This window comes from Pteropus vampyrus, unplaced genomic scaffold, assembly GCF_000151845.1.
Source record: "Pteropus vampyrus isolate Shadow unplaced genomic scaffold, Pvam_2.0 Scaffold321, whole genome shotgun sequence".
Classification (NCBI taxonomy): domain Eukaryota; kingdom Metazoa; phylum Chordata; class Mammalia; order Chiroptera; family Pteropodidae; genus Pteropus; species Pteropus vampyrus.
Window position 1 is genome coordinate 1,912,904 of NW_011889102.1, and position 13,681 is coordinate 1,926,584.

General features: G+C 34.3%; 1 protein-coding gene across 1 annotated transcript in view; it reads left to right on the plus strand.

The window, feature by feature from the left end:
• LOC105303931 (protein kinase C-binding protein NELL1) overlaps positions 1–13,681 on the plus strand; it is a 174,062-nt gene that overhangs the window by 145,181 nt on the left and 15,200 nt on the right. Inside the window, exon 4 of the mRNA XM_023521884.1 lies at positions 2,091–2,187. Coding sequence (XP_023377652.1) covers positions 2,091–2,187 — 97 coding nt within the window. The remainder of the gene's footprint in view (positions 1–2,090; positions 2,188–13,681) is intronic.

Sequence of the window (13,681 nt, forward strand, 5' to 3'; positions counted from 1 at the left end):
TCACTGCCTTGCTTTAGCTGCTCGTGGGCCTCGGATGTTTGCTTCCTCAACTATTTCTGAGTCACAAGGAGTTACTATACTTGTGAAAGATACGGCGGGATAGGAAGTTGATCTTTTTCACTGTTCTTTCTTTTATTCATGCACTTAATAAACATTGATGAAGGGCCTACTCTGCTCATTGGAGCTCACTTTTTAGCATATTGAAAACCTAAAAGGGTTCGAATTGGAATCTCTCACTCTGACAGATACAAATGTTTTAAAATGAAGATTAAGATAAATAATTTGACAACATTTTCAATTCATTGGTAAAACGGCCATATAGAAAATTACGCTTCTGCCTCTTCACCTAGGTATAGTGATTTCTGTTTCTCTCTGGACTCCTCTGAAATTCCCCAGCATTGAACATAATTTTTGCATCGTTATCTCCATAGTGCATAAATAATTGTGCATTCTACTTTCCTCCAGTGAAAATTATTTTGTATGCTTTCCCATATTTCACAACCTGCATATTTATCACTCTTAATGACTATAGTAAATTCTATCAAGCTGATCTACTATAACTTATGCATTTCTCTCATGTTGTAAATTTGTCTTGTTTCTAGTTTTTCACTAATATTGAGAAAAACGTTTATTAGGAAGTATATAGTAGGTTCTTGTGTTATAGCATTTTTGACTGTTTCATTTAAAATGTTTGATTCTAACAGACAAAGCAGGTTAAATTACTGTGGAGGAAACACAGCCTGTCTTTTTAAAGGAAACTTATTTTTCTTTGCTTATGTCTTGAGCCTCCATTTATAATGGAAAGATAATTAGTGGAGAAGGGCCTGATATATTTAGATCTCTGCCAGTTAAATAGTTTGCATGTATTATTAGGAAACAGCATGTTTCCAGTGGGGAACGGGAGTAATGGGCAATGCAGCTAGGATATAAGGTGGTGGCTGTCAGCTACCAACTGCAAGAGTCTCACAGTGGCCTTGACAAAACTGGACAATCTCTCCAGTTCTTCCACACTTTCCTTCTGAGAGCCACCAAAGGAATACGTTACCCTCTGGCAGGAAGCAGTCAGCTTCATTTTCCTGAGGAGGACTGATTAGTTGTTAGAATCTCTGGACCTACCTGGAGGTGACTCCTCCTGCAGCTGTTCTGAGCAAGGGCTGAGAAATGCAAGGAATGGACAGGGCCGTCACGAGAAACTGAAATTCATGTATGATCACTCTATCTCACCCCACTCAGAATCTTTTGAGCATCTAAGGGCAAGTTCAGTTCTTAGGCCAGCATGTCCATCCTCTTCTCAGCACTCAAGTTCTGGGAAGTACTTGTCAGGGGCCAGGTGGAAGCCTTTGATCAGCTGGTAACTGGGTACGGGGACTCTTTGTGACTAACTTAGGCTTGGTAGGGCAGAGTAGTTGAGATAATTCAATTGTTCAGTAGGTATCTTCGAAGATCCTGGGGCTCTTGTCTTCTCTGTATTAGTTATATGTCTTCATATGTCATATTGTATATGAAGATATATGAAGATTTTATTCATTTATCTTTTGCTCCGGTGGGCAGGACTTTTTTTTTCTTCTCTATCTCCTGTTTCCTTGTGTTGAGCTCAGAGAATAAAAAGTGCTCATAAATATTTGTTGATTGGATGATGATGTTAGTAACTTGATTTTGTAGAGTAAGCATATTATCATCTGGGCAGCTGCTACTCACTTGTTTAGAGGAGTATAGCGGGTTATAATAGAAATGAGTAGCAGCTAAATAAACCCTTTATCCTTTTATCAAGCTGGATAAAGGGAGTGGATGGGCCTTGAGCTAGACAACTGGGGATTCTCATCCCAACTCTACTATTCTTACTTGGTTAACCCTCTGTGTATGGGGGCCAGTTTCGAATTTCACTCAGAGAACTCCTGAGGTTGTGAAACAAGTGTTGTCAAGAAACAGATCTCTACATTCATGTTACCTACCTGTCATTTAAAACATGCCACATAATTGGCTCCATCTCTATAGCAGCAGCTATTACCATGAGTACTTTGAACAACGTGTATACCTTTTGGTTCTGCTTTGATCCTCTCTATTAGTAACTGTGTTCTTTGCCTCTACAGGATTTATGAACGTGTGATAGACCCTCCTGAAACAAACCTTCCCCCAGGAAGCAATTTATGGCTTGGTCAGCGCAACCAAAAGCATGGCTTATTCAAAGTAAGGACTACTTTCTACTTTTGCCACATGCTTTTTTATGTGCTTGATGTGAGTTAAATCTTTTAATGTTCATAATTTTATGAAGTAGGTGCTTCGAAACTCTGCTAGGCAGAGAGTTAAGTGACTTGCGCAGGGTCACACAGTTCACTCTGATGCTAGGTATGGATGATGGATGCAGAATGTAAATGATCCTAAAAATATTTCCCATTAACCTAATTCTGGGAGACTTAAGGTAATCTTTAAATTGGCTTCCATTCTCAGAATATACGTTAAATCAGTTTGGTGTGAATGTCTAGATACACAATAGGAAACAAATCTCAATGTCTATAAGCTTTGGTTTTCTTGTCTCTAAAGAGGATAATAGTAACTGCATTATTGTACTTCATAGAAACATGAGGATGCAGTGATAAAATGAACTGAAGAAGTTAAAAACATGAAATTTTAAGGTAGTCTTGTTCTTCAGTAGGCTGGCAGAGTTTTGCTTCTGGCAATATGGTAGACTGGATATTTTAAAAATCCTCCTGTTTCAAAATGCCTATAAATATTAGATAAAACAAAAATGTGTTGAAATTTTTTTTTTAATTAAAATTATTGGAGTGAATTGGTTAATACAATCAAATAGGTTTCAAGTGTACAATTCAGTAATATGTCATGTGTATATTGCATTGTGTGTTCACGACTCAAAGTTAAATTTCCTTCTGCCACCAAATATTTGACTCCCATTACCCCATCTACTTCCCTGCCCCCTCTTTCCCTCTGGTAACTACTAATCCACTGTCTGTGTCCATGAATATCACATTGTGGTTTCCATTTGCATTTCCTTGACCATTAATGATGTTGAGCTCCTTTTCATGTGCCTATTGGCTATTTGCATGGCTTCTTTGGAAAAATGTCAATTTAGATCCTCTGCTCATTTTTAAATCAAACTTTTTTTTTTGCTTTTGAGTTGTATGAGTTCTTTATATATTTTTTGATATTAATCTCTTATGAGATATGATTTGCAAATATTTTCTTTTATTCAATAGGTTGCGATTTCATTTTGTTGATTCTTTTGCTTTTTATTTTTATGTAGTCTTACTAACTTTTGCTTTTATTGCTTGTGCTTTTTATTGTCATATCTGAAAAACTGTTGCCAAGATCAATTCAAGGTGCTCGTTCCCCTGTTTTCTTCTAGTATGGTTTCCAGCATTTTGTTTTTTAAATCCATTTTAAATTAATTTTTTGTGAGTGTTGTAAAATAAGGGACTAATTTTATTTCACATGTGAATATCCATTTTTCCCAGCACTGTTTATTGGTGAGACTGTCCTTTTATCACTGAATGTCATGACTCCCTTGTCAAATATTAGGTGACCATATACACAAGGTATTTTTTTGTGAGGATTCTTGATTCTGTTACATTAGTTTGTATATCTGTTTTTGTACCAGTATCATATTGTTTTGATTAGTATAGCTTTGTAGTATAGTTTGAAATTCAGAAGTATAATGCCTCCAGCTTAGTTCTTATCTCTCAGGATTACTTTGTCTATTTGGGGTCTTTTTTGGTTCCATACAAATTCTTGGATTTTTGTTTTCTATTTTTTTCTTTGAAAAAAAAGGAAAGGCTTTCAACTTTTCACCGCTGAGTATCATGTTATGTGGGCTTGTCATATATGGCCTTTATTATGTTGAAGTATATTCCTTCTATGCTGAATTTATTGACCTTTTTATTATTATGAAAGAATATTGGGTTTTGTCAGATGCTATTTATGCATCTCTTGAGATCATACGATTTTTATCTTTCATTCTATTAATGTGGTTTGGTCACATTTATTGAGTTGCATGTGTTGAACCATTCTTGAATACCAGAGATGAATCTCCCTTAATCATGGTATACGATCCTTTAATGTGCTTTTGAATTAAGTTTGCTGGTATTTTATTTAAGATTGTTTGAATCTATATTTATCAGGATTATTGCCCTGCAATTTTCTTGTAGTGTTCTTATCTGTTTTTTGGATCAGGATAATGCATAAAAACATCATATTTGTAACATGAGTTTGAGAGTGTTCCCTCTTTAATTTTTTGAAAGAGTTTGAGAAGGATTTTCTATATTCTTTAAATGTTAGGTAGAAGTCATTAGTAAAATCATCTGGTCCTGGACTATTCTTTCTTTCTTTTTTTTTAAATAAAGGTATAATTTACATAGAAAAAATTTACCCCTTTAAATGTACGGTTCTGTGAGTTTTGGAAAATGTATACAGTCATGTAAACACTATCATAATTAAGACAAAAGACCATTCCATAACCTCCAAATATTCTTCTCTGCTGTTTTTTATTCAACTCTTCCTCATCCTAAACCACAACCACTGATCTGTTGTCTAGCCTTATAGTTTTTGCCATTCCAAGAATGTTACATAAATGGAATAATTTATGCATGTATATATGAATGTATTTTGAGATTTACCCAAGTTATCGTATATATCAGGGTTTTCTTCTTCTGTATTGTTGAGTAGTATTCCAGTTCTATTGCATAGCTGTACCACTGTTTATTTACTCCCCAGTTTATGGACATTTAGGTCGATTTGAGTTTGGGCATTTATGAATGAAACTACTAAAACCATTTGCATGCTTTTATATGAACAAAAGTTTTTATTTCATTTGTGTAAATATGTAGGAATAGGACTGCTGGGCCATATAGTAAATGTATGTTTGTTTAACTTTATAAGAAAAGCCAACATATTTTCCACAGTGGCCGTACTGTTTTGCATTTCCACTAGCAATGTATGAGAGTCCCAGTTCAAGTCTTACATTTTAACAGTCTCTGTGGGATGGGAGAAATGGCTTAGATGCCATGAAAGATTGGCAGTTGGGCAGAAACTCCTGAAATAAAGGCACGGCCCAGAAAACTTTTCATCTCTAGTGAAAGAATGGGCAGAAATCACTTACTATTTAGCATGGGAGGCAATCCAATAAATTAGTCTTTCTTCACCTCATCTCCACATGGGAGAAAAATACTAGTTTTCTGATGAGAATTTCTGATGAGAATAGCCCTGACATACAGGCTTTGGATTTACTTTATCCATGAAGCTTAAGCAACTATCTTAAAGTGGTTCTGGGTTGAGTACCTTGGGATTCCTGATGAAGGAAAAACAAATTATCATCTGCAACATAGACCTCACAAGATTCCCACAAATTAAGTTCATGCAAGTATGAGTTTTTAAGCCATAATGAGTGAGAGTGGAAAGAAACAACAATTGTTTTCAATTAGCCATGAAAGGGCTGCAGAAATTGGAATTAGAAGGTAAAGAATTTTAAAAGTCCATTTGTTTAGAATGTTTAAAAAATAAAATAACTAATTAAAAAATGTGTGATTACTGGAGACAGTAAATATGACCAGGGAGATGTGAATCAAGAAGAACTTCTGGAACTGAAAATTTCATCGAAGTGAAAATGAATTCAGTGAAACTGCTAAACAGTAGATTAGACACAGATGGGGAGAGCGTTTGTGAAATAGAAAATATCGTCAAAGTGATTACCTTAATTGTAGTGCAGAGATATAGAGAGGAAAATAGGGGAGGTTAAAAGATGGAGAAGATACATATATAAACATATATTTTACATGTATACACACATATATATATTTGAAAAATTCCAGAAGGAATAGGAGAAAGAAGTTGTAGGTGCCAGGATAATTATGATGGCTAAGAATTTTCTAAAACTGATAAAAGACATCAATTCTCGTTACAGAAACACAATGAAATCAAAGTGTATATTAGGTATTACTGTCTAACAAGTCACTTAGAAAACTTAGACGCTTATGCAATAGCCATTTTATAAAGCTCAAAATTCTTTGAGTTGATTGGATGATTTTCCTGGTCCTGGCTACACTGAATTCTTCTCGGCTTTCTAATGTTTCTGTGGTAAATCGACAGGTCAGCAGGTGGCAGGATGATCTACGATGGCCTCATTACATCTTTGGTAGTAGGCTGGCTATTGACTGGTGTGCCTCAGTTCTCTTCCATACGGTCTCTCATTCTCTAGCTGTCTAGCTCAGGTTTATGCACGTGGCAGTCTTGAGATTTCAAGTATAAGAAGAGAGGAAGCCTTAGTGCACTAAGGCCTTTCAAGGCTCTGTTTGCTTGATCACATATGCTAATAATATACTACCTACCTAAGGCAAGTCATCTGACCAAATGCAGAGTCAAGGGGTAAAGAAATAGACTCCATCTCCTGAAGGACTATTTTGCAATATTGCATTACAAGAACATGGATGCAAGGAGGGGAAGGATTTTTGACCATTTTAATAGTCTGTTACACAAATCAAGATAAATGGAAAGATAGTTATACCTAGACATATTAGTGGAATGGGATTCATAAATGTCGATAGTGAAGTGGGAAAAAGAAATAGGCCAAACAAAACATGGGAAAGCTGTAGAAACTCAGGCAATATCAGACATAAAGACCAAGAAGTTTACCACATAATGATAAACAATTCTAAAGATGCACACACCTAAAATATAAGCCGCAAATATGCAGTACAGTGTTACCGTGTACTAAGGAAGGGTGGTCTCCCTACAGGGTGCTGCGTCAACTGCATATCCCTATGGGGAAATAGCTAATCTTGACTTCTCTTTCACGCTACATGCAAGTCAATTCCAGGGGATTATAGATCTAAATCTGAAAGGTAAACAAGGAAAGCTTAAAAAGATAGCATAGAAAAATATCTTTATAATCTTGATGTAGGAAAAATATTTCTCAAATAAGATATAAAAGTAGTAACCACAAATAAAAAGGTTGACTTATTGGAATATGTTAAAGTCTGGAACTTTTCCCCCAATGTACGTGACTAAGAGTAAAAGGGCTTGCTATAGAAGAAGCTACTCAAAGTATTTATATCCTACAAAGACAGAAAAAGCAGAAATTTAATGATAAAATATCCAACTTAAGATGTTAGAAAATGAAAATCGGAATAAGTCCAAAGAAAGTAAAAGGCATGGAAACATAAGCATATAAGTACAGAAATTTATAATGAGTAGGATACAGTAGTAAAGATCAAGAAAGCCGAAATTTGGTCATTTGAAGAAAGAAATCTGGAAGTTTAAGTGAGAAAAAAATGAGTGGTCATAAAAAAAGTAGGAATTAAAAAAACAATACTGCAAAATTAAAAACGATAGTAATCATTAACAATTTTATTCTATTAAAATGGAAGATTAAAGTGGGAAAATTTCCTAAAAATACATAAATTATCAAAATGGACTTAAAAAATGAAAAATCAATAAAGTATGATAAATTCATTAAAATCTATTGGATTAGTGAGCTTTTGAGATAGATAGATAGATAGATATATAGCAAATGAACTCAAAAGTTAATGGTTGAAAGAGTGACCATTTAGCTCACAATTTTGTGAGTTGTCAATTTGGGGTGGGCTTAACTGAATGTTCTTTGTATTCTCAGTGGGTTCACTCATGTTTCTGTGGTTAGCTGCTAGATTTTCTGGGGACTGGCCTTAGCTGGGACAGCTCATCTTGGCTTCACGTGATCTCTCATTTTCTAGCTGTCTAGCTCAAGCTTGTTTATATGGTGGCTGAACAGGGTTTCCAGAGCTGGAGCAGAAGTGTGCACAGCTTTTTGAAGCCTAGACTTGAAATTTGCACTTTGTTTTTGCTGCATAATATTGGCCAAATCATGGTATAAGGCCAGATTTAGGAATACGGGAAATAGAGACTTGACCTTTTTATAAGATATGCTACAAATTCCCATTCCACAGGGCAGCAGTCAAAAAGGAAGCAAACAACTGTGACCATTTTTCCAATCTACCCTGTCTCTTCACCAAATAACCACTATGTTGAGACATTTTTACAGGTGGTTCTATCATATCCAAGGAAACAATTCCAATCTTAGATAAACTCTATCAGAGAAAAGAATAAATGAGTATACTACCCATCCCATTCATGAAGATAATATGACCTTGATTCCCAACCAGACAAGGACTGTATAATAAAGGAAGTGTACAAGCCAATATATTTTTGAATACAAGTTAGAATAGATTAAAAATTCTAAAAAGAATTAGCAAACTGAATGGTATCCAGATGTGTGTGTGTGTGTGTGTGTGTGTGTGTGTGTGAGTGTGAGAGAGAGAGAGAGAGAGAGAGAGAGAGAGAGAGAGAGAGAGAGAAAGAGACCAAGGTGGTTATTTCAACAATGCAAATCTGTTTTTATCATCAATAAACTTAATATAATTCACCACATTAAAAAGAGAAAAAATTCCTATGGTTGTCAATACTGACTCATGGTAAAATATTCTTAGTAAAATAGAAATAGAAGGGAACTTCCTTAAACTGATAGAGTGCATAAATTAAACATACATAAAAACATCATGCTTGTAGCTTAAATATTAAGAGAATTCCTGTTAAAATCAGAAATCATATGAGAATCCTTATAACCATTGTTTCTTTTCAACATTATACTATAAGTTCTTCCAGCACCCACAGTAAATATAAATACAAGTAATAAAGACTTAAAGGATTTTAAAAAAGAAAAATGTAATTATTTCCAAATTATGTAATTGTCCACATAAAAAATAGGATTCACAAATTATTAGAATTACCAAGATTGTTCAGAAAGAGTGCTGGATATAAAAACCAAAGACAAAATTAATTACATTGGTGAAGAAAAGTTGCAGCAGCAACAGCAACAAAAATGCAGCTAAATAGAATATTTCATTTATAATATCAAAAATGCATAAAGTACTTAAGGACAAATTGAAATATATACATGACCATTATGGAGCAAATTATAAAATCATATTAAAATTATTAAAGAAGATTGAAATGGGGAATGTATACCATATTTTTGGAGAAGAAGGCTTAAAATTAACAATGTCAGTTCTTCCGAAATTGATCTCTGGATTCATTGAACTTGTAATAAATTCTCAACAGGATTTTTTTTCTGATGGAACCTATAGGCTGATTCTAAAATTCACGTGGGAGACTTTAGAATAATGAAGACATTTCTGAAGAAGAAAAGGAGGGACTTTCTATTTCAGATATAACTTACTATAATAAGATATAACTTATATGGTTATAGCAATCAATAGAGAGAGTGTGATAATCAGTACAAGGATTGGCACATGAACCAAGAGAATGCAGAGACCAGAAGGAAACTTTTACATTACATGTGAAAACTTAGAAACTTGATACATAACTAAAGTAACATTCTTGATCAATGGAAAAAGACTGTGTTCATCAGTAAATGGTTAGGAAAAACAGTTATTTAAATATTTTATATATGCTATGTTAATTGATATAATTGATTCTTATACATTGTGTCAACAAAAGTTTAAAATACATATTTGGATACCATACAAAAAAATTGATTACAATTAAATTAAATACCTAAATGTGAAGGCAAAATTTGGAAGTTTTAGAAGACAACATGGGAGCATAGCTTCATGATCTCAGAGTGGAGAATTTCTTAAGCAAGATTAAAAACTGTAAAATTATTAAAGAAAATATAAGTCGAGTGTATAAAATAAAACATCTGTTCATCAGAGAATATCTTGGTAAGAAAATCAATTAGAAAAGAAATAATATCCAATTAAAATGCTACAAATCAATAAGGAAGATTCTCATTATTCAATAAAAAATCAGACAAAAGATATGAAAGGTAAGTTCTCTAATGCGGAAACATGAATAACCAATGAATTGAAAGCAATTCAGTTTCAATAGTTATCTTAGGAATGCAAATTAAACCATATGAAATACTATTTCTTACTCATTAGTCTGGTAAAAATGAAAAAAAATAAATTTGACAGTGTTAAGTGTGGGGGAGGCAGCTGAGCCATTGTGGTGGAACTTGAATTGGTAGAACTACTAAGGAGAGCAATTTGGGAGTTTCTGTATAAAACTGAAAATGTGCATACCTTATGACACAGGAATCCAGCTTCTATACTCATTGAAGAAACTCTTGGTCATGTACCCAAGGAGATATGTACAATCATTATTACAGGAGCATATATTATTTTTTATAATTTTAAAAACTTGAAAAAAATTGTCAATAGGATAGTATTTAATAAAATTATAATAGAATTATACAAATAAATACTGAAATCATTGAAATTAAATAAAAATTGAATTGCTAACCTAATATTGAGTGAAAAAGCAAGTATCGGGAAAATTATGGCATCAAATAATTCGTTTATAAATGCAAAACAATCCAATATATTGTTTATTTATATACCCACATATGTAAAAAGATAAATGAATGGGAATGATTAGCATAAATTTAGAATAGTTTACTTCTGAGAGGAAGGAATGGAAATTTATTAGGGGTGGGTATCCAGAATGCTTCAATTATAATGATAATATTGTATTTCTTCAGCTGGGTGGTGCATTTACAGTTCTTTGCTTTCAACCCTTTTATACACCATAAATATTCAAAATAAAAAAGTATGTCATAATTTTTCACGATGATAAATCATATATATGTGTGCATATATCTATGTATATGTATATGTATATATATAAACACACATGTACACATATATATGTATTTATATATCTGATTCTTCCATATTTCTAAGACTCAATAGAAATTTGTATGTCTCAGTTCCAAGCTGACTCACATTTAATGCTGTTTCTTGTTTTTTAGCTAGTTATTCCTGGTGAAGTTACACTTTTTAGGGGCTTTGGGTCTGTAATGAAAGGCAGCAACTAGTTCCCAGCTCTGGAAAGAAATCAAAATCACAGGGCAAGACTTTAAAATTCCAATTCCCGTGCCCATCTTGATTAATGTTGAGAATCTACACTGTAGGGTTTAGAAATTTGTATATTTTTAAAAGACTTTCTCATTGATTTTGGTCTAGTAGGTTTTTGCAGGCTCAAATTTGAGTTCACTGACATAGGTAACATGTGTTGATGGTCTAGATTAGAATTTTGCCTTGGTCTCTAGAACAATCCCACACAATATGAGATGTGGTCAATAATTGGCTTCTGCTTTAGTGACTGTTTAGATTATTGGCTCTCCAACTTTATAGTGCATTATCATCTCCTGAAGGGCTTGTTAAGATATAGGTAGTTGGATTTTAGCAAAATGGTAGAGCAGGCAGGTCTGAGCTTCTGTCTCTTGTTTTATTCACAGAAACATCAAAAACAAAACAAAACAAAACAAAAATGATCAGAACCAGTTTTAGCAAATTTTTGGAAAACATTCAAAAGTTTATACCAACTAATTGAATTTTTAATAAAGAAAAAGGCAACATCAAAATAGGAAAGCTTTGTGGCATTTTTACTTGCCCTTGCTCCACACCAATCACAGCTCAAGGGCAGCCTTGAAGATGTCAGTTCATGTTTCCCGTGTGGGACAAAGGTCCCTGGTTCTAAAGGGAGCAGAGCAAACCGTAGTTACAAATTGTTTTGCATGTCTGTTTTGTCTGGGACTGCCTGAAGGACTGATGGAAGGCACTCATTTCTGTTTTGCTTAACTCAGAACTTCCTCAGGCTAGAAAAGTGCATGTATTGCATGAACATATTACAAAACTAACAAATATTCTGCAGCTACCAGGGGCAAAAGATTAGAGTACACACACACAGTAGCCCACCTAAAGCAAGGAGGAAAAGCTGGGGAGAAGATTCATTGGGCAATTAGGGCATTCAAAATCACCCATGTAATAGAAAGCCATGTGCATGCCCAGAGCAAGATGCATATTCAGAAAAGACATGAGAAAGATCTAGGCTTTCACTTTGATATGATTTCTATGGTTAAGTGCAGGCATGGCTAAGTGTCGAAGGAAGGTTCCAGCATACATCTATATATTAATGTCTCCACGTCTCCCTCTTCCTCCTTCCCTGTTCTCTCTCTTCCTCTCCTTCCCTCCCCGCCACACTGCTCTCATCACTCTCTGTCCCTCTCCACTCTTTACTTTCAAGTAAATCTGTCTAAATACCATCTGAATATAATCTAAGGAACAGAGATATCAGTGATTTGACATAATAAGGAATACAGTCTCTGCAAAAAATAATTGGGAAGGTCATAAAATAAATAGATGACTACAGCATTCAACAATAAAACACAAGCTCAAGAAATCCTGGAGAATGGAGACAATCATTTCCAGAGTCACTGTGATATTCAAATGGCCATATTAAAATGATCACAAAGCAAATGAATAAAAAAGGAAGGTATTACTATTCAGAGGGACAAAATAAATGGACAGAAACCATCTGTGAGGAAGCCCAGATATTGGACTTACTAGACAAAGACTTTAAAACAACTGTCTTAAGTGTGTTCAAAGAACTAAAGGAAAACATGGACAAAAAACTAAAGGAAGTCAGGAAAAGTATGTATGAACAAATGAGAATACCAATAGAGATAGAAATTGTAAAAAATGAACCAAACAGTTATCCTGCATCTAAGAAGTACAACTGGAAGGAAAAATTCACTATAAGAATTCACTAGTAAATTTTAGCATGTCAAAGAAAATCATTGAACTTGAAGATAAGGCAATTAAAGTTAACCTGTCTGAGTGAGACGCACAGAGAAAAACGAATGAAGTTCAAAGCATGTGTGTATAGGAAGGGGAGTCAGTTTGCATTCATTCTGCCACATACTTCTTACTGGAACTTTTGCATTTCTTTCATCATTCTTATTACAGTTTGAATGTATAGACAGGGTTGGGTTCATGGGCAGTTGATCTGTGCATTTCAATAAAGTGCTGTGCTTAGAAAGGCCTCATGACTGGTTTAATGTTCTGCTGTTGCCATCTTCAAGGTTATAGTAATTTGTGAACAAGGGACTCTGCAAGTTATATAGCTGTAACTGAGTATAATTTATGTGGGTGTCTACTTGTTTACTATTGTTTACTTTTTCTAGATTGGAAACTTTACTCAGGTCAGAGCCGTGCCTATTTTATTTGTAAAGTGCTTACGATAGTAACAGAAACAGGGTTGGCAGACAGTGTATTCTTAAAATGAATGAATAAACCAGCTCTAAGTCAGTTTTCTTATCTGTAGAGTGGCAATGATATCTCTCATAAAAGTCCTGCTGATTATATAAGAATATACATTAAAAGCACGTGGCAAATTTTAAGTTTTCAATATGCATCCTTTTCTTAGGATTTATTGCTCCCTCTATGCTTAACACTATACTATAGAGAAATGATAGGCACTTTTCCTGCTTTTTAGGGAGTTTTAAATTAAGAGTTATATGCAGAATCTAAAGATCAAAAAGAACAAACTAATCAAAAGCAGATTCACAAATATAGTGGACAATTTGGTGACGGACAGAGAGGAGATGGGTTGAGGGGGCTGGGAAAACGGAGTGAAGGGTTAAAGAAGTACAAATTAGTAGTTGATAGTTCATCACAGGGATGGGGAGCACAGCAGAGGGAATGCAGTTAGCATTAATATGATGGCTAAGTGGAGGGCCGGGGAGGGAGAGAGCAATTGGGGGGATCGTTTTCTGAACTAAATAGATGTCTAACCAATGTACTGTATGCTTGAAACTAATTTAAATAAATAAATT